Source organism: Piliocolobus tephrosceles, chromosome 14, assembly GCF_002776525.5.
Source record: "Piliocolobus tephrosceles isolate RC106 chromosome 14, ASM277652v3, whole genome shotgun sequence".
Classification (NCBI taxonomy): domain Eukaryota; kingdom Metazoa; phylum Chordata; class Mammalia; order Primates; family Cercopithecidae; genus Piliocolobus; species Piliocolobus tephrosceles.
In genome coordinates this window covers 53,305,168-53,326,375 of record NC_045447.1, presented here as the reverse complement: position 1 = coordinate 53,326,375, position 21,208 = coordinate 53,305,168, and the positions used below count along the sequence as shown (strand labels likewise).

The 21,208-nt window shown below is 37.9% G+C and overlaps 1 protein-coding gene across 2 annotated transcripts in view; it reads right to left on the bottom strand.

Annotated features, from left to right (window-relative positions):
- The window catches only part of CAAP1 (caspase activity and apoptosis inhibitor 1), a 52,542-nt gene that overhangs the window by 27,485 nt on the left and 3,849 nt on the right, over nucleotides 1-21,208 (bottom strand). For both annotated transcript variants that reach the window (XM_023203884.1, XM_023203883.1), the window contains exons 2-4: nucleotides 19,577-19,777; nucleotides 18,383-18,467; nucleotides 17,092-17,167 (exon numbers count right to left, since the gene is read on the bottom strand). In XM_023203884.1, coding sequence (XP_023059652.1) covers nucleotides 17,092-17,167; nucleotides 18,383-18,467; nucleotides 19,577-19,645 — 230 coding nt within the window. In that variant the 5' untranslated portion in view covers nucleotides 19,646-19,777. The remainder of the gene's footprint in view (nucleotides 1-17,091; nucleotides 17,168-18,382; nucleotides 18,468-19,576; nucleotides 19,778-21,208) is intronic.

Sequence of the window (21,208 nt, the reverse complement as noted above, 5' to 3'; positions counted from 1 at the left end):
GACGGGCAGATCACGAGGTCAGGAGATCGAGACCATCCTGGCTAACACAGTGAAACCCCGTCTCTACCAAAAATACGAAAAATTAGCCAGGCGTGGTGGCGGGCGCCTGTAGTCCCAGTTATTCTGGAGGCTGAAGCAGGAGAATGATGTGAACCCGGGAGGCAGAGTTTGCAGTGAGCTGAGATCATGTCACTGGACTCCAGCCTGGGTGACGAGTGAGAGTCCATCTCAAAAAAAAAAAAGAGAGAACAACTAAATGCAATGTGTACTCTTGCTTGTACTCTGTCTGCTTCAGAGAAACTACATGTAAAAGACCTTTAGGGAACATCTGGGAAAATCTGAATATGAAATAAATTTATCACATATTAGAGAATTATTGCCAATTACATTAAGTGTTATAAAGATATGACTGTATAGGCAAATATTAAAATTTAAAAATTAGATTTAAAACATCTGCAATATACTGAAAATACTACAAGAAAATAGATGAAGCAAACATGGAAAACTGTAATAACTGTTAGATCTAGATGACAGGTATATGGGAGTTGATTATACCATTCTTTCTACTTTTCTACATGCTTGATATTTTTCATAATAAAAAGTAACAAAAAATGAACCATAAAATAAACCAAAATAAAACCTAATACAGTGAAATTCCTTTTATTTAACTCAGACAGAAAATGTTACTTCCACAAAAAAAGAAACTTATTAACATAGGAAACACTTTTTTTTAAAGTTAAATATGTAATTTTGAGCATTTTTTATTAACTTAAAATTAAAAACACATCTTTAATTCACCAATCTTTGGATATGGGGCCATGGCCTTACCTTTAATACAAATCCATGGAATAGAGTTCCATATCATCCTACTCACATAAACCATTGTTGACATTTCTAGTTTTGGCTTAGTTAAAATGAAAAAATCCGAATGTGAAAAAAAACCCATTTATATTTATACAATGCCCCTCCAGATATTGTTTCCCTACAGCTAATTGAGTGCAACTTTTTAGAAACTCGAGTTTTATCAAACTCAAAACAATTTAATCAATTAATCTTTTCTTATTAATAGTTAATCTGTTTACATATTTAAATTACACAATTATAAATTGCCTTGGAAACAGAGATGAGAGACTCTTGGTAAGCAAACAGTTTAAATGATGGGACAGGTACATGGCCATTATTAGAGAGTAGTCATTAACAACCAATTTAGGATACTGTGAACATTAGTGAATTTATTTTTCAAATGAAATGAACAATCAATAAAACAAATCAGTTAAGTGATTAAGAGAAACTTCAATTTTTAAAAAAGGTGATAGAGAAAGAGTAGAAAAAAGGAAAAATACCTGCTAATCATCTAACCCAGTGCTTGAGCAGCAGGATGAGGCAGTAAATTGACTGATGGAAAAATGACAATAGATACAGTTTAAAAGTTAGGTTTCTGTAATAGAATAACTTTTATTTTTTATTTTTTACCCAGAAGCAGCTACAAAAACAGGTAACAATGCTTCCCAAGTCCCTCAGAGTTCCCCACAGGGAAACAGTTGCCAAGCATACCACCTGATTGAAATGAAGATCCCACCTCAGGCTTCTGGCAAGCTCATGCTCTCCCATTCTAAGGAAAAGTTCTATAGATTCTGGAAAGATGCCTATCTGTTTCCTATTTAAAAGTAACTATATCAAGATTTGCTTCAAAGTAATCAGATTAGAAAAACTGGGAGGAGGGTGTTTAAAGTCATATGGAAGGGACATAATGAGTGATAAGTATGCAAGGGTTCATCGTACTGCTGCCTTTTCTTTTTTGTACATTAAAATTTCTCTGTGATAGAGTTAAGCAAGTAAGTAACTGGTACATAACAACTGATACATTCCAGAGTGGTTATCTGAGTTGTCTGAATCACAGGTCAATTTCCCAACTGGATAATTCCCAAGAGGCCTAGATCTCAGGGGTGTGTATATAGACACACACATACACACATATGTATTCATACACACACATATACGTGTGTGTGTGTATACATATATACATATATATATAATTTTTTTTTTTTTTTTCTGAGACGGAGTCGCTCTGTTGTCCAGTAGTGCAACGGTGCGATCTCAGCTCACTGCAACCTCTGCCTCCCCGGTTCAGGTGATCCCCCTGCCTCAGCCTCCCAAGTAGCTGGGACTACTAGCAAGCACCACCACACCCAGCTAATTTTTCTATTTTTAGAAGAGACAGGGTTTCACCATGTTAGCTGGGCTGGTCCCCAACTCCTGACCTCAAGTGATCCTCTCACCTTGGCCTCCTAAAGTGCTGGGATTACAGGCGTGGGCCACTGTGCCCAGCCTCAGGTCTGTATTTTTGATAAAAAATATTTCCTTAGGTATGTACTACAGATTTATGCTGCCCATTAATGCAGTTCTATAGAGCACGGTAAATTTTACCCAAATACTTTATTGCATTCAAGTTTATTAATAGTGGTTTAAGGAGAACTCTTTTATTCCCAACAAGTTCAGTTTTGCTGACACTTACTGAGAGAGGTTATCATTTGGCTGAACACCATTGCCCCTCTGAAAGCTATTTATACATACATATTCAGGGAATATATGTCACCTAAATTGAAACAATTCAAATTCTTAGTATTCTAATGACATGAGCTGAACCTACTGGATGGCTCCAACTCATCAAAAAGGACATGGATGTTTTTCCCTTATTAAAAATAAAAGAGACCAGGCGCAGTGGCTCATGCCTGTAATCCTAACACTTTGGGAGGCAGAGGAGGGCAGACCACCTGAGGACAGGAATTAGAGACGAGCCTGGCCAACATGGTGAAACCCTGTCTCCACTAAAATACAAAGATCAGCCAGGCATGGTGATGCGTGCCTGTAATCCCAGCTACTCAGGAGGCTGAGGCAGGATAATCGCTTGAACCAGGGAGGCAGAGGCTGCAGTGAACCAAGATCACGCCATTGCATTCCAGCCTAGGTGACAGGGCAAAACTCTGTCTTAAAAAAAAAAAGATGGTGAGTAGCTGTATTATAATAGCTCAGTAGAAAAAGTAATGCAGTCCGGGCATGGTGGCTCACACCTGTAATCCCAGCACTTTGGGAGGCCGGGGTGGGTGGATCACCTGAGGTCAGGAGTTCGAGACCAGCTCGGCCAACATGGTGAAACCCCATCTCTACTACAATACAAAAATTAGCCGGGCATGGTGGAGGGTGCCTGTAATCCCAGCTACTTGGGAGGCTGAGGCAGGAGAATCACTTGAACCTTGGAGGTGGAGGTTCCAGTGAGCCAAGATCATGCCACTTCACTCCTGCCTGGGCAACAGAGCCAGACTTCATCTCAAAAATAAATAAATAAAAAATCTAATGCAGCTGTTAATCTCTGGCTTTCAATTGGACTATGTAAGCGGATGGGCTATGTAACTCTATACACTCATGAAAATTTATTAAACTAACAAACAGCAAGAGTTCTACCACATATCACTGCTAGGGTTCAGCAATAGAAGAGTGGTTATAGAGGTAACTCCAGTTACTGCTCTCAATAAGACAACTGATCGAGCCAAAGGAATAGCCAGTATTTTTCAAGAATAAATATCTTACTGCAAAAGCAGTCATTAAACCTCGTACATTTACGCACTTTCTTTCATTCTATCTTCTCTAAATGCCTACCCTGACCATAAATGGCAGTACGCAGGAAACTCCTGTTTTGAAGGGTGGAGTACATTGCAGACTACGTAAGAAACATAACTGTTACAATGTACTAAAATCTAGTATAACCAGTAATCAGTACACTTTAAGTAGTAACTAGTAATTACAAGACACCAACTTGCTTTTTGATCAATTTATATTTTAAGAATACACATGTATTCTATTTTAAACAAAAGCACTCATATTTCAGATTTATAAAAGAGGCAACTTAAATGGAGATTTTAAACAGACAGAGAGATACACATATAATGTATATATTTTTAGACAGAGTATCAATCTGTTGCCCAGGCTGGAGGGCAGTGGCACAATCAAAGCTCATTGTAGCCTCAGTGTCCTGGACTCACGCAATCCTCCCACCTCAGCCTCCCAAAGTGCTCAGATTACAGGCATAAGCCACCATGCCCTAAAATAATTATTATCAAAGACTTACTCACATTACAAACAATTCCCTAAAGAACATATTAGGTATTTAAATATTCTCATTGGAAATAAAATAGTTCCATTTATACATATTGCCTAAATGTAAGGCCTATTTAGCAGCATCTTTTTTAAGTCAACAATTTCAAATTAAAATTTGGTAACTAATTTAAAACACACCCATCCTCTGCTAAGAAAGCAGTAGTGGCTAGAAACAACAGCTCCAAAACACTCATATAGAACCTACTTTGGTTGGGTGCAGTGGCTCATGCCTATAATCCTAGCACTTTGGGTGGCTGAGGCAGAAGGATCCCTTGAGCCAAGGAGTTGAGACTAGCCTGGGCAACACAGGGTCTCTACAAAAAATTTAAAAATTAGCTGGTTGTCACGGCTCATGCCTGTGGTCCCAACTACTCAGGAGGCTGAGGTAGGAGGATCACTTATTACTTCAGCAGTGACCCGTGATTGAGCCAATGCACTCCAGCCTGGGTGACAAGAGAGCAGCTGCCTCAAAAAGAAAAAGTACCTACTTTGTGTTATAACTTATTTTGAGAACTTAAGATTTTAAAACTTTATTTATCTTCTACATCTATGATACTATCTCAACACTGTTTATCATCTGTAGGAAAATGCAGCATCATTTTCACTGATATCTCCCTCAAAATTACTCAATAAAAGCACATTCATTTAAAATTAATAAAGATATTTAGAGAAAGCAATTTTAAAACTGCTAAGATTTTCCTACAGTATTTACACTTTCATTCCTTATATATAAGACCTCAATCCTGATTATTTTATTGTGTTATTCAAGACTTAAATTTCATTATAAGCACATTCTTTAGAACATAATCATCTAATATTACAGGCCAAACTAATACCTGTTCTCATTTTTAGTGCTATTTTAACCAGAATAAAGCTTTCTTTCCAGCCCATCTCCGATCAGAGACAACACTCTAATTCCAAGACTCCATACTACCTACATATTTACTTAAAATTGCTGCTTTGTTAAGCAATGTTGTCTTAATCTGTAACTTTTACAAATGTTGTCACAATCCCTAATAGTTTTAAAACACTACACAAAACTATACATGCTAAAGTTTTCAGACAACCTGAAATAAAACATAAATTTGCTCATTTTCTTTTCCCTAAGGTGACAATACCATTCCTTGCCTTTTTTCACTCTTTGAAAAATTTTACAGATACCTGGGCCAGGCACGGTGGCTCACGCCTGTAATCCCAGCACTTTGGGAGGCTGAGGAGGGTGGATCACGAGGTCAGGAGATCAAGACCATCCGGGCTAACATGGTGAAACTCTGTCTCTACTAAAAATACAAAAAATTAGCTGGGTATGGTGGCGGGTGCCTGCAGTCCCAGCTGCTCGGGAGATTGAGGCAGGAGAATGGCGTGAAACTGGGAGGTGGAGCTTGCAGTGAGCTGAGATCATGCCACTGCACTCCAGCCTGGGCAACAGAGCGAGACTCTATCTCAAAAAAAAAAAAAAATTTTTTTTTACAGATACCTAATGCTTGTACATGTTTATGGGGTATATGTGGTATTTCAAATACAAGCATACAATGAATAATGATGACATCTGCATAACTGGAATATCCATCACCTCAAACACTTAACATTTCCTTGTGCTGGGAACATTTTAAAGTTTTCTCTTCTACCTATTTCAAAATAAACAATAAATTATTGTTAACTACAGTAGCCTATTGTGCCATTGAACACCAGAACTTATTCCTTTTATCTAACTGTATTTTTGTATTCACTGAACTAACCTTCTTCACCCAACCTCTCCCCATACCCACCCCAACCTCTGGTACCCACCATTCTATTTACTACCTCCATGAAATCAATTTTCTAAATTCATTAAAAAATGAAGGTATTTAGAAACTATGGATTTTGTATCTCCACAGTACCTAATCTTCATCTCCATTAAAACTGTTGCAACACTCATTATTAATTTCAAGTTTCAAACTAGTACACTATCAAAAATATCTTATGGCTACTGCTTTCTTGTTACTATTGGTAGTAAAAAGGAGCTATCTGAAGGTATGGTAAAAGTAGGGAAATAATCTTTAAAACCGCAATAGAAAGAAAAATCTGGAAAAAAAATACATTTGAAAGCTGACCTTAGAGGAGAAATAGAATTTGAATATATAAAGCTGGCAGTATGAGAAGATAAACTGTAAAGATAAATTTAGAATCTTTAAAGCTTGTTCAAAACACTTGTGCATAATTCTGTATCTTAAAATCTTTAATGTGTTATGAGAAAACTAACATACATAGGTTACATTAAATACCATACATATACACACATATATGTACACCTCATACTGAAAGATGTCACATTACAGCTTCTTAGACAATTCTATTGATGTTATGTCCTTTCTAATTAAAACTATAATAAAAGACACTTTGGGAGGCCAAGGCGGGTGGATCACTTGAAGTCAGGGGTTCAACACCAGCCTGGGCAACATGGCAAAACCCCAACTCTACTAAAAAATACAAAAATTAGCCAGGCGTGGTGGCATGCACCTGTAATCCCAGCTACTTGGAAGGCTAAGGTGGGAGAACTGCTTGAATCTGGGAGGTGGAGGTTGCAATGAGCTGAGATCACACTACTGCACTCCAGCCTGGGCAACAGACAGAGACCCTATCTCAAAAAACAAAAACAAAAACAAAAAAACACTATAATAAAAAAGTATAGGTCGCCCATTAAAAGAAAACACCAAATTTTTTCACGTATTTTAATAACACAGAGTGCTTTAATCTAGACATATTTGAAATTATTTTTCTATTAAAAAAGCTGTATGTCTCAGCTGATAAGAAGCTGACAAATTGATATAATTGTTTCTAAAGCCAACTTTTGTCCTTTATGTATTTTCCCCTTCAATCAGAGTCTCATTTTATAAACATTTTGTATATTAAACATTCAGGCAAACGAAGTAGTAGGTAGTACACTGAAATATGATGTCATATAAAGAACTGCAGCACTCAGCTCTAATTTTTGGCACACCCAGGAAAGTTGCTTGATCTGATTTTTTTTCGAGCAACTAAGAAATCCAGATTGTGATGCGATCTCACTTGGAATGTTGGAAACAATTTCAAAAATTTTAAAACATTGCTTAGGTCATAGAAAATGACCCTATTGTTCTAGGCAACCAATCCATAACTTTGCTTATTGTCCAGATTTTAATCAAGTACATTGTATTAGTTTTCTATTGCCACTCTAACATACTATCACAAGTTTAGTGGCTTAAAAGAACATATATTTATCCTCATACAGTTCTGAAGGTTGTAAGTCCAAAATAAGTCTTAAGAACTAGAATAAGTTGTAGGTAATTTCTTGCAGAGGATCCAGGGAAAAATCTACTTTCTTTCTGTCTTTTCCAGCTTCTAAAAGGCAGCCTACATTCCCTGGCTTGTGGATCTTTCCTCCATCTTCAAAGCACATCATTTTAATCTCTGCTTCCAGTATCTCTTGCCTTTTTTTTTTTTTTTTTTTTTTGAGACGGAATCTCGTGCTGTGGCCCAGCACTGGAGTGCAGTGGTGCGATCTCAGCTCACTGCAAGCTCTGCCTCCCGGGTTCATGCCATTCTCCAGCCTCAGTCTCCCAAGTAGCTGCAACTAAAGGCGCCCACCACCATGCCCGGCTAATTTTTTGTTTTTCAGTAGAGACAGAGTTTCACCATATTAGCCAGCATGGTCTTGATCTCCTGACCCTGTGATCCACCCACCTTGGCCTCCCAAAGTGCTGGGATTACAGGTGTGAGTCACTGTGCCCAGCCCAGCATCTCTTGGCTTTAACTGTCTTATCTCCCTCATATAAGGATCCTCATGATTATACTGGTCTCACCTTGATAATCCAGAAGAGTTTTCCCATCTCAAGATCCTTAACTTAATTAATCACATCAGCAAAGTCTCTTTTGTCTTTTAAAAGTACATATTCACAGATTCTGGGAATTAAAATCTGGATATCTTTTGGTTGAGGGGGAGGTCATTATTCTATCATATATGCATTCTAACAGCTTTTTTTTTTTTTTTTTGAGATTCCTTAAAACTTTCTATATACATGATCATACTTCTGTATTGGTAAGTGCCCTGTACAGATGTGTCATTTATTGTACCTTTTCTATGCTTAGATAATATTTGGATACACAAATACTTACCACTGTACCACAACTGTCTACAGTATTCACTACAATAACCTGTTGTACAGGTTTGGAGCCTAGGAATAACAGGCTGTATCACATGGCCTAGGTATGTAGTAGGCTATAGTTTAAGCATCCCTAATCTGAAAATCTGAAATCCAAAATGCTCCAAAATATGAAATTTTTTAGCACCAACATAATGCCACAAGTGGGAAATTCCACACCTGACCTCTTGTGACAGGTGCACAAAAGCATTAAAAATATTTGGTCAGGCGCGGTGGCTCACGCCTGTAATCCCATCACTTTGGGAGGCTGAGGCGGGCAGATCACAAGGTCAGGAGATTGAGACCATCCTGGCTAACACGGTGAAAGCCTGTCTCTACTAAAAATACAGTTAGCTGGGCATGGTGGTGGGTGCCTGTAGTCCCAGCTACTCGGGAGGCTGAGGCTGGAGAATGGCATGAATCTGAGAGGCAGAGCTTGCAGTGAGCCTAGATCTTGCCACTGCACTCCAGCCTGGGGACAGAGCAAGTCTCTGTCTCAAAAAAAAAAAAAAAAAAAAGTACTAAAAATATTTTATAACATTGGCTAGGTGCAGTGGCTCATGTCTGTAATCCTAGCACTTTGGGAGTCCAAGATGGGAAGATCACTTGAGGTTGGGAGTTCAAGACCAGCCTGGGTAACATAGTGAGATCCTGTCTCTATAAAAAATTTAAAAGTAAGCCAGGGATGGTAGCACACACCTATAGTCCCAGCTGCTTGGGAAGCTGAGACGGTTCACTTGAGCTCGGGAGTTTGAGGCTACAGTGAGCTATGATTGCACCTTGCACTCCAGCATGGGCAAAAGAGCGAGACCTGCCTCTAAAATAATTTGTTTAATAAATAAATATTGTGTAAAATTACCTTCAGGCTATATATATAAGATGTATATGAAACATAAATGAATTTCATGTTTAGACTTGGGTCCATCCCCAAGATATCAGTATGTATATGCAAATATTCCAAAATCTGAAAAAAAATCTGAGATCCAAAACACTTCTGGCCCCAAGCATTTCCAATAAAGGATACTGAACCTGTAACATCTAGGTTTGTCTAAGTGTAGTCTATGATGTTTGCACAACAAATCACCTAACTACACATCTCTCAGTACAATTCCCCATTATTGTCACATGACTGTATTTTTCTCAGATGAGTACAAGGGTATATAACTATGCATTCCTGCCTAACTGCATCCTTCTTTCACCCAACAGATGAATGGTATCTTAACCAAGTATAGAAGCAAGGGTTGCAATTTCAGTTGTATGAATACGTTACTCCATTATCTTATTACAGTTTCTGGTATTGCAATGAAAAATCTGATCCTTTTCCTTCTTTGATGTGTTATGACGACTGGAAGGCTGTTAAATTTTTCACTTTATAAAAAAAAAGCTGCTTCCATGTTATTGTTTCCTTGCAATCCTGCCTAGAACTCAGTGAGCACTTTAAATTTGAAGACTAAATTTGTTTTTCAGGTCAGAAAAATTTTCCTATATTTATTAAATATATTTTCTATATTTGTTATATTTTCCTATATTTATCACACAGGAAAAAATTCCTATATTATTGAATTATTATTTAATAATTTCTTAATGATTTAGTATTTTACTTTTCCTTTCTATGTTTCATTTTCTCTTTCTAGGATTCCTATTTATTATACATGAGGATGCTAAAGCCTTCTAACTTACTTGATTATTTTCTCTTATGATTTCCATCTTTTATATTTTTGCTTTGTGTTCCATTCTTTCAGGCATCTAATTTGGGACTTAACAGTAACGACCCCCTACTCTGATTAACTTACAGAATTTAGTTTAAAAAAATCATATTTTTCAGCCCAAGAATAATTATTTGTGCTGCACTTGATTTTCCATAAGAGCTCATTTTATTCCCTGCAAGTGTTCATTCCTCTAACAGTTTAATTTAGCTTGGCATGTGCTTTGTTTCTTTCAAGTTATCTTTTCTCCAGATATCAAGATCCTTTAAAGATGTTATATATGTATTCATGCATGTGTTTATGCATGTCATTATGGTCAATTCCTTGGGACTCAGGTTTAGCAGCTACTCTGAAACTGGCAGAAAGCAAAGCAGTCTCTCCCTCCACAGATCCACAATGAAGAAGTAAAACACTATTCTTTGAGATATCTACTCCCCAGTTTTTTTCAGGTTCTCCCAGACTCAGAGACAGGAAACAGCTGGCGCATTCAATTCTATCTTCGACTTATAAAATGAAAGTAACCAGGCATATTCATGCAAGATATATGTTAACTTTCCCTTTCCCATTCCCCATCTTCCTCCATTTCCCCACAGGAGTTCTCAGACCTCAGTAAACCAAGTTTTCCTCAAGATCCACCACTTTGGCCAGGCGTGGTGGCTTAAGCCTCTAGTCCCAGCAGTTTGGGAGGCCAAGGTGGGAGGATCGTTTGAGCATGGGAGGGAGAGGTTTCAGTGAGGCAAGACTGCACACTATACTCCAGCTTGGGGGACAGAGTGAGACACTGTCAAAAAAAAAAAAAAAATCCAACACTTTCCTCTAGGATCTTCAGTGCAAATCAACAAGTACCTATCTACCCCAAAGTAAACACCTTTGTAGTTATTATCTTTGCCAAGATTCCCAAAGAGCCAAAATCTTACCTGCAACCAACATCCATCTTACTCTGGAGAAACAGATCCACCACTACATGGCTACTAGTCAAAAAAAAGGAGCAACATTCAAGTTTCCTTCTTCCCTGAAACTCTTCCTCTGACTTTGGAGAAACATACACTGAATCTTTGAGATTTATATACATGGAAGTTTTCCACAGGTATCTTTCCACAACATTACTTGAAAATCACCGCATTTAAGAACAGTTCCTCAAAGTGATTTGAAGTTAAGGATATCTCATTTCATCCGAGATAATTTCTATTTCTGTCTATTTTTGTTGTTGCTTTGTAGTAAATTCTAAAAAGGGCAAAAGTGCTGTTTATGATATCATTTTTTCCCAGAAAATTTTAACAGATTTATAATTATTATAAAGTTGAACCACTGAAACTTGTTCACTGAAATATTGTGACTTGCATTAATGCTTTATGTCCCTGAATTTATGTTAAAAATTCATACATAAATAAAAATGGAAAAACTGGAAATACTTGATTTCTATCCCCTATTTTTTCACTAACAATCATATACTTAGGTACTATGATGGTTAATATTAAGTGTCAACTTGATTGGAGTGAAGGGTGCAAAGTATTGTTCCTAGGTCTGTCTGTGAGGGTGTTGCCAAAGGAGATTAACATTTGAGTCAGTGGACTGGGAGAGGCAGACCCACCCTCAATCGGTGGGCACCATCTAATCAGCAGCCAGCACAGCTAGAATAAAGCAGACAGGAAAAGATGTAAGAGTAGACTTGCTGAGTCTTCTGGCCTTCATCTTTCTCCCATGCTGGATGCCCTTGAACATCAGACTCCAGGTTCTTCAGTTTTTGGATTCTTGGACTTATGCCAGTGTTTGCCAGGGGCTCTCAGCCTTTGGCCACAGACTGAGGGCTACACTGTCAGCTTCCCTACTTTTGAGGTTTTGGGACTTGGACTGATCCACCATTGGCTTCTGTGCTCCTCAACCTGTAGACAGCCTATCATGGGACTTTACCTTGTGATCATGTGACTCAATTCTCCTTAATAAACTCCCTTTCACACATACATATATCCTATTAGTTCTGTCCCTCTAGAGAACCCCGACTAATACAGGTACCTTTTGACTCTATGGCAAAAAAAATTCTAAGCTCAAAACTACCAATAACAGGAAAAAAATTGTGGGGGGTTTCTCTTTTAGAGAATGAAATGTTTCCCATCACAGTGGCTTCTTAAAAGGACGTTCTCCACGCTGACTGGGTATCTTTTGGCATAATTGTTATACATTTGGCATGGACAGCACACAGGTTGGTGTCTTCAAAAAGGTCAACCAGACAGGTCTCACTTGCCTCCTGCAAAGCACCAACAGCTATTGTGCTCTGCAAGCACTGGTCTGATTTGAAGTCCTGAGCAATTTCTCAAGCCAAACTGTGGAAGGGAAGTTTGTGATTCAGAAGTTCAGCGGACTTCCAGAAACAACTGATTTCATGGAGTGCCACAGTACCAGGCCTGTAACAATGAGGTTTCTTCACCACTCCAGGAGAGGGTGCACTCTCGTATGCAGGCTTTGTAGTCAGTTGCTTCCTAGGTGCTTTACCACCAGTTAATGTGCAGTCTGCTTTGTAGGAGCCACCATATAGCAACCTCCTTACTTAGTCCCCTTTTCCTTCACCTAGAGTTCAGTAAGCTAGAGACGGCACCAGCCTTGCAGAGTCACAGTGGGTCAGCAGCATAGGAGAAGTTGTGAAAACCTGTCATCTTTCTTTCTTTATTTTTTGAGATGGGAGTTTCGCTCTGTCACCCAGGAGTGCAGTGGGGGGGGATCTTGGCTCACTGCAACCTCCATTTTCCAGGTTCAAGTGACCCTCCTGCCTCAGCCTCCCAAGTAGCTGGGATTACAGGCACGCATCACCAGGCCTGGCTAATTTTTGTATTTTTAGTGGAGACCAGGTTTTATCATGTTGGCCAGGCTGGTCTCAAACTCCTGACCTCAAGTGATCCACCCACCTTGGCCTCCCAAAGTACTGGGATTACAGGCATAAGCAAGTGTGTCAAGCCCTCTCTCTCATCTTTAAACCTTAAATCCTATTCTATAACTTTAGAAAAAACCTTGACTAAAAATCAAAATGGAGTCACCCATGCTTTGGGATGCTGAGGTGGGAGGACAGCTTGAGGCCAGGAATTCAACATCAACCTGGGTAACATAGCAAGACCTCATCTAATTTAATTTTTTGTAGAGACAGGGTCTGTGTTGCCCAGACTGGTCTCAAACTCCTAGCCTCAAGTGATCCTCTCAACCTGTTCTCACAAAGTGCTAGGATCACAGGTGTAAACCACCATTCACAGCCATTGCTGTAATCGTTAAAAAAAGTTAAATAGCTACTGTAATTGGCTATCCACTTGGTATAGTTCGGCTATGTCCTCACCCAAGTTTTATCTTGAATTGTAGTTCCCGTAATTCCCACATATTGTAGGAGGAAACTGGTGGGAGACAACTGAATCATGGGGGCAGTTTCTCCCATACTGTTCTGGTGGTAGTGAGTAAGTCTCACAAGATCTGATGGTTTTATAAGGGAAAACCCCTTTCGCTTGGTTCCCTCATTCTCTCTTGCTACCACCATATAAGAAGTATCTTTTGCCTTCCACCATGACTGTGAGGCCTCCCCAGCCATATGGAACTGTGAGCCCAGTAAACCTCTTTTTCCTTATAAATTACCCAGTCACAGGTATGTCTTTATTAGCAGTGTGAAAACACACTAATACAGTAAATTGGTACCAGAAGAGTGGGGTACTGCTTTATAGATACACAAAAATGTGGAACTGGGTAACAGGCAGAGGTTAGAACAGTTTGGAGGGCCCAGAAGACAGGCAAATGTGGGAAAGTCTGGAACTTCCTAGAGACTTGTTGAATGGCTTTGACCAAATGCCGATAATGATATGGACAAGGAAATCCAGGGTGTGGTGGTTTCAGATGGAGATGAGAAACTTGTTTGGAACTGGGGTAAAGGTGACTCTTGCTATATTTTAGCAGACTGTCAGCATTTTGTCCCTGAGCTAGAGATTTGTGAAACTTTGAACTTGAGGGAGATGATTTAGGGTATCTGCTGGAAGAAATTTCTAAGCAGCAAAGTATTCAGAGGTATGTGGGTGTTATTAAAAGCATTCAGTTTTAAAAGGGAAACAGAGCATAAAAGTTCAGAAAATTTGCAGCCTCCAACGCCAAAGAAAAACCCATTTTCTGCGGAGAAAATCATGCTGGCTGCAGAAATTTGTATAAGTAACAAGCAGCCCAGTGTTAATCACCAAGACAATGAGGAAAATGTCAGAGGTCTTCACAGCAGCCCCTCCCATCACAGGCCTGGAGGCCTAGGAGGGAAAAATAGTTTCATGGGCCAGGCTTAGGGCTCCCCTGCTATGTGCATCCTAGGGACTTGGTGCTTCAGAGGGCGCAAGCCCCAAGCCTTGGCAGCCTCCATGTAGTGTTGAGCCTGCAGATGCACAGAAGTCAAGAAATGTGCACCTGCAGGAGGTTTGGGAACCTCCACATAGATTTCACAGGATGTATGGAAACACCTAAATGTCCAGGCAGAAGTTAGCTGCAGGGGTGGGGCTCATATAGAGAACCTCTGCTAGGGCAGTGCAGAAGGGAAATGTGGGGTTGAAGCCTTACACAGAGTCCTCATTGGGGCACTGCCTAGTGGAGCTGGGAGAAGAGGGCCACCATCCTCCAAATCCCAGAATGGTATATTCACTGACAACCTGCACTGTGCACCTGGAAAAACCTCAGACACTCAACACCAGCATGTGAAAGCAGCTAGGAGGGAGCCCATACCCTGCAAAGCCACAAGGGCGTAGCTTCCCAAGACCATGGAAACCTACTATTTGCATCAGTGTGACCTGGATGTGAGACATGTAATCAAAAGAGATCATTTTGGAGCTTTTAAGATTTGACTGTCTTGCTGGATTTCAGACTTGCATGGGGCCTGTAGCCCCTTCAATTTGACCAATTTGTCCCATTTGGAAAGGGTGTACTTACCCAACGCCTGTATCCCCATTATATCTAGGAAGTAACTAACTTGCTTTATTTTACAGGCTCATAGGTGGAAGGGACTTGCCTTGTCTCAGATGAGCCTTTGGACTGTAGACTTTTGAGTTAATGCTGAAATGAGTTAAGACTTTGGGGGAATGTTGGAAAGGCATGATTGGTTTTCAAATGTGAGGACACGAGATCTGGGAGGGGCCGGGGCAGAATGATAGGGTTTGGCTGTGTCTCCACCCAAATCTCATCTGGAATTATAGCTCCCATAATTCTTACATGTTGTGGAAGGGAATCAGTGGGAGATAATTGAATCATGGGGTGGTTTTATAACCATCAGATCTTTCACAGTGGTTCCCTCATTCTCTCTTGCTGCCACCATGTATGAATCGTATGAAGCACCTTTCACCTTCCACCATGATTATGAGGCATCCCCAGCCATGTGGAACTATGAGTCCATTAAACCTCTTTTTCTTTATATATTGCCCCGTCTTGGGTATGTCTTTATCAGCAACATGAAAACAAACTAATACACCAATAAATGGCTTCTAACAGTTGAAAACGTAACACTAATGCTCAGGTATGAAGAAGTAAAGCACTTAAGCCTAATGGCACCTCAAAAACTGGAAAAAAATAAAGAGATTTTTGAAAAGGGAAAACAAATATAAACAAGCAGAAGCTCAATTTAGGATTCTCTATAAGTAGCATCAAGAAACAAAATGTTGATCAATGTGGGGATCGGGGGAAAGAAAATTTTTTAAAAAGAAACAAAGTGATTAATTAAGATAATTTAAGAAACTTTAAAATATTAAAAAGTTAACAGTCCTTGTAAATCCTTAAACTAGCTGAAATAAATTAGTATACTATATAAATGATTTAAAGCTAAGTATTTTGCAGGAACGCCAATGGTAAGATGTTAAAAATGTGTACACTTTCTACTCCATGTTTTCTTTTTTTTTTTTGAGACGGAGTCTTGTTCTGTCGCCCAGGCTGGAGTGCAGTGGCACAATCTCAGCTCACTGCAACCTCCGCCCCTCTACGTTTTTAAGCAATTCTCTGCCTCAGCCTCCAGAGTAGCTGGGATTACAGGCGCGTGCCACCACGCCCAGCTAATTTTTTTGTATTTTTAGTAGAGACAGGGTTTCACCATCTTGGCCAAGCTGGTCTTCAACTCCTGACCTCAAGTGATTAGCCTGCCTCAGCCTCCCAAAGTGCTGGGATTACAGGCATGAGCCACCGTGTCTGGCTTACTCTATGTTTTCATATAAATTACCCTATAATACTCCTACCCAATAGCATTCTTTTAGAAATGAAAAAATTCTGCATTTCTGGTTAACTATGTACTTCTCTATGCTACTGCCCCTGGTAACCTCTTCTTATGTGTACTACTGCCTGTGACACAAGTATTTATTTTTCTTTTATACTTTATCTTTTTCTGATCTAGCACAAATCTTTTATATTCTTCAGGAAAAATGCTAAGCTTTGCAAAGAACAAGTCATTCTTTGGAAACTACCAAAATAATTATTTTAAGCAAACAGCATCAATAGATGCTCAAATTAAAAGATGAAAGTTTGATGTGCACTAATGAAGAAAAAACTAATAATTAGCATGTAGCTTCTTGATTAGACAGCATCCCAAAATGGGTATTTTTTTAATCATCCCAATAATCAAATAATATATATTTATAGGTAAATTATACATGAACATAACTATCTCATCTGTGAAATGAGGCTATTATTGACTAATATTAATAGATACATAGATTAATTTCATGAGATCAAGTGTTCTACGCTGTTTAATATAGTACCTGGTAGAGTAAGTGCTTAATAAATAAATAGTGAGGATCATGAAGAGTATATTCAAAATCCAAATAACAGAGATTCTGTTTTAGGTTGGCACTGCTATTGTTCTGTATCTATGTAGAGTAGTTTTAAAAAATCATCTTAATCCTGAAAGTAGTTCACTCCATCCTCATACGTACCAAAAGGACCCATCATTACAAGTAGACAAATAAAACTTTCTATACCACTGAATGATTTTATAAATAAAACACAGAAAAACAATCACATCCTTGATATAAGAAATCATCAAAGGAATAACAAAGACATTTTGAAATAAAAATGAAAGTTTTTAAACTTACTGACTGACTAAATCACATCCCATCTTAGAACCATCATCTGCTTCCTCTTCCATATCAGAATCCATTCCATTGTCACCTTATAAATGAAAAGAACTATTGAAAGCACACTTATAAAAACGTTAAAATGATGTAATCATTACATTAAAAAGTATAACCTTTAAAAGTTATGCAGATTAAAGAACTTTATACTGGGTCAAAATTTAAATTTTTAATTGCTTGTATTTAAAATAATTTTTTCAATGCCTTAGGTATTTCTCATTGACTTCTTTTTTGCTTTGTTTTTTAAGACGGAGTCTTGCACCATCACCAGGGCTGGTGTGCAGTGGCGCGACCTCGGCTCACTGCAACCTCCACCTCCTGGGTTCAAGCAATTCTCCTGCCTCAGCCTCCCAAGTAGCTGGGACTACAGGCGTCCGCCACCACGCCCGGCTAATTTTTATATTTTTAGTAGAGACGGGGTTTCACTATGTTGGCCAGGCTGGTCTCAAACTCCTGACCTTGTGATCCGCCCGCCTCAGCCTCCCAAAGTGCTGGGATTACAGGCGTGAGCCATCACGCCCGGCTTCATTGCCTTCTTTTTATCTATTATATAAATGTATACAGACAAGAAAATGTGTATATACACTTACACACTACATACATAAGTATATATCTATTTCCAGAGTTACAAAATGCCATCAATTTTACATTTAAAAATGAAGCAATCTCTGGAAACTAAAAGGCTCCAATTTTTGTTTTTTCTTCTGTCACGTTAAAACTAAAATCCTTGCAAAGTTCCAAAACGAAAAAAAACATGCCTGAAAATCCAAAATTCTAGAGGTGTGAGTATCACAAAGAGTAGTCATACTACAGGCAGACAAACAAATATTGGTGAATTGCATGGAAGTATTCTAACTCTACATCTGGGTCTTATTAGAGAGTAAACAGATTGTAATAGGTAACTAAACACTATAAAAAATCTAAAGCAGAAAATTAAAAAGATTTTAAGGGAAATTCTTTGCCTTTCCAATAATTAATTTTTTTACAGATTTTTGGTAAACTTTTTAAATTTCATTTTATTATACTCTTAGCTATATACACTTGATTTGGAAAAATGATATATTGTCTATTCTTGAAATGCTTTTCTGATATGTAAACTATATTTTTTAGTACAAATAGAAGTAAAAACACTCTTTAATGATAACCCAATAATGAAATTAAATATCCAGGTAGGAGAAAGAATACCTCAGGATTTATGCTGAATATAGTATTAATTAATAAGTTGCCAGAATGTAAAAATATGTATTCTTACCCTCAAGAATCTTCAAAATTTTTTTTTCAGACAGGAGCTCTAACTGTTCCTGGCATAGTTTTTTAATTTCTTCTATTGAACAGTTCTAAAGGAAATGACATTTTTAAAAAATGCATTTATGTAACACAGCCCCAATGTAAACTGGAAAATTTCAATCATAAAAATTTAAGTTAGCAAAATCTTACAATAAAATAAATTAAAGCCTCAAGTAGATTCACATCTTCTCCTGGGATGAAATCTGAAAAACTGCCAGTTAATATGTGAACACTGTAGATTTGATGGGAATGCATAAAGCTGTATTTATTATCAAAGAACAAAGTAAAGAGTGAGACAGTTTCCCAGCTATTCTTAAGCAATCTATTTATGTTAAGTAATTATTCTAAAGGTTTAAAATATTAAAGTCTTGTATCTTTAGATATATGATCTCAGGCTTAACTTGAGAGTCCACGGACAATTTCTACAACTGTATAAAACTAGAACAACAAATATTTCCCTAAATAATTTTCAAAAATAATCAAATAAAAATACTTGTGAATCTAATGAAATATAAACTATTATTAACCATTACTGTTTGTTGTTACACAGCAGCATATTGTGACATTATTTCTTAAAGTGCCAGAAACATTATATGTCCAATTAGTTACTACCATTCCCTGCATTTAACAGAATTATCTCCACAGGGTCAACAAATTTCTTGCCTAAACATTTTATCTTGGCAAATTTTTAGATATACAAGGCTGTTTATGGTTCTTTATTTTACAAAGTCTTTTCAAGAAGCTTGTTTTAGATGCAAACATCCAATTGAAACTGCATTAAGGCCAGGCACGGTGGCTCACACTTGTAATCCCAACACTTTGGGAGGCCAAGGTGGGTGGATCACGAGGTCAGGAGTTTGAGACCAACCTGGCCAACGTGGTGAAACCCTGTTTCCATTAAAAATTCAAAAATTAGCTGGGCGTGGTGGTGCGTGCCTGTAATCCCAGCTACTCAGGAGGCTGAGGCAAGAGAATTGCTTGAACCCGGGAGGCAGATTGCAGTGGGCCAAGATCACGCCACTGCACTCCAGCCTGGGCGACAGAGCAAGACTCCGTCTCAAAAAAAACAAACAAAAAAACGCAGTAAGTAAAACAAACAATTGCGACAAAGAATGTTGTATCTCTACGTATGTATCTAGTGTGTTGTGTAATGAAGTACCTTTAACACATCAGGAAGCATCTTCTGTAACTTCTTCTCTCCTATAATACAGAAGCACTGCTGAAGCATTTCTTTTTTGTCTGATATATAGAAACTAACTGGTTTCAATGATACAGTCAGGTCCAGTCCACCTTCTTCAAGGTCACTGTGCTCTGCCAAGAATAATTCTTTTTCCAAAGCTGGCAAAATATATTTGGTTTCCTAAAGTTAAAAGAATAAAGAACCATTAAATAATACTATTTAAAATATAAAGAATATGTGCATGACATCATACATTTTCATTTAATAAATTCTTCTTCATCAAAAATTCCCAAATTCTTTGCACATTTATCTAAAACCATAGGAGAGAATATTTGTTTAATATTCTTTGATTTTCCTCTCCATACTGCAATTAACTCAAGGAGTAGCTATAAAGGGAAGAGATACTTAGGATACACAAACAAAAGTATACTAAATATTGAATAATTTCTTAAAGTTTTAGACTTTTGAAGAATTAGGATTTTCCCCTAAAAGGCCATTCACCCAAAAGCTCTTTGTGTGCATAATCATTGTACTTAAATTCATATAAACAAATTGAAGTAAAAATGTCACAAATCACAAATATACAGAAAAGTAACATACTTACCAGGAGCTATCATCATTTTTAAAACTTACATAACCATAATCAAAGTAACCAAGTAATTTCAGTAATTTAAGATATTTCTGTCCATTTTACTTTCTGTCTCCCTACTCTATCCAGTCTCTCCAAATCCACTGCCGTAGTTCTGTTCCAAACTACCACAACGTTTTGCCTAGGTTACACCAATAGCCGTTGAATGGGACTCCCTGCATCTAATGTGAGGTCTCTTTGTTTTGGACACTGTTAGCAGAATGGATTTTATAAAATGTATATGTACTCATCCTTCTTGTTTCAAACCCTTCAATGAATTCCCATTGCTCTTAAGGTAATATGGCCTACCTGGCCTTCATGCTCATTCTTTGTGTTTAGGACACAATCTTCTTTGAATTACTCGACTATAACCTATTCTCCTTCCTTCAGCTCATACACGCAGGGCTTTGGCATACCATTTTCCTATGACAGTCTTTCCTCCTTCCTTTCTCTATCACACTATATTCACAAGATTAACAAATTCAGATACTTCGGACAATTCAATAGTCACTTCCTCTGGAAAATCTTCCCTGACCACAGAGGTCAGATAATTGTTTACAAAGCAGTTTTAAATAGGTAAATTTTAAAGAACACTATGAAAATTAGACTGAAAAAGTAAAAGAATCAGCACTTGTTCTAACAGCTTACGATGAAATAATGTAGAGAAACTGGAATCCTCATACACTGTTAGCAGGAATATAAAATTGAGCAGCTACTTTGGAAGCTAATTTGGCAGTACCTCAAAAAGTTACCATATGATCCAGCATTTTCATTCCTAGATATATACCCAAGAGAAAAGTAATGATATGTCTATACAAAAACTTTTACTTGTTCTTAACAGCATGATTCATAATAGCCAAAAAGCAGAAACAACAGAAATGTCCATCAAGTGATAAATGGAAAAATGACATGTTGTATAGCGGTACCTACACATATGTGGTACATATGTACAGCTATACAAAAACAAAACAAAATGTGATATA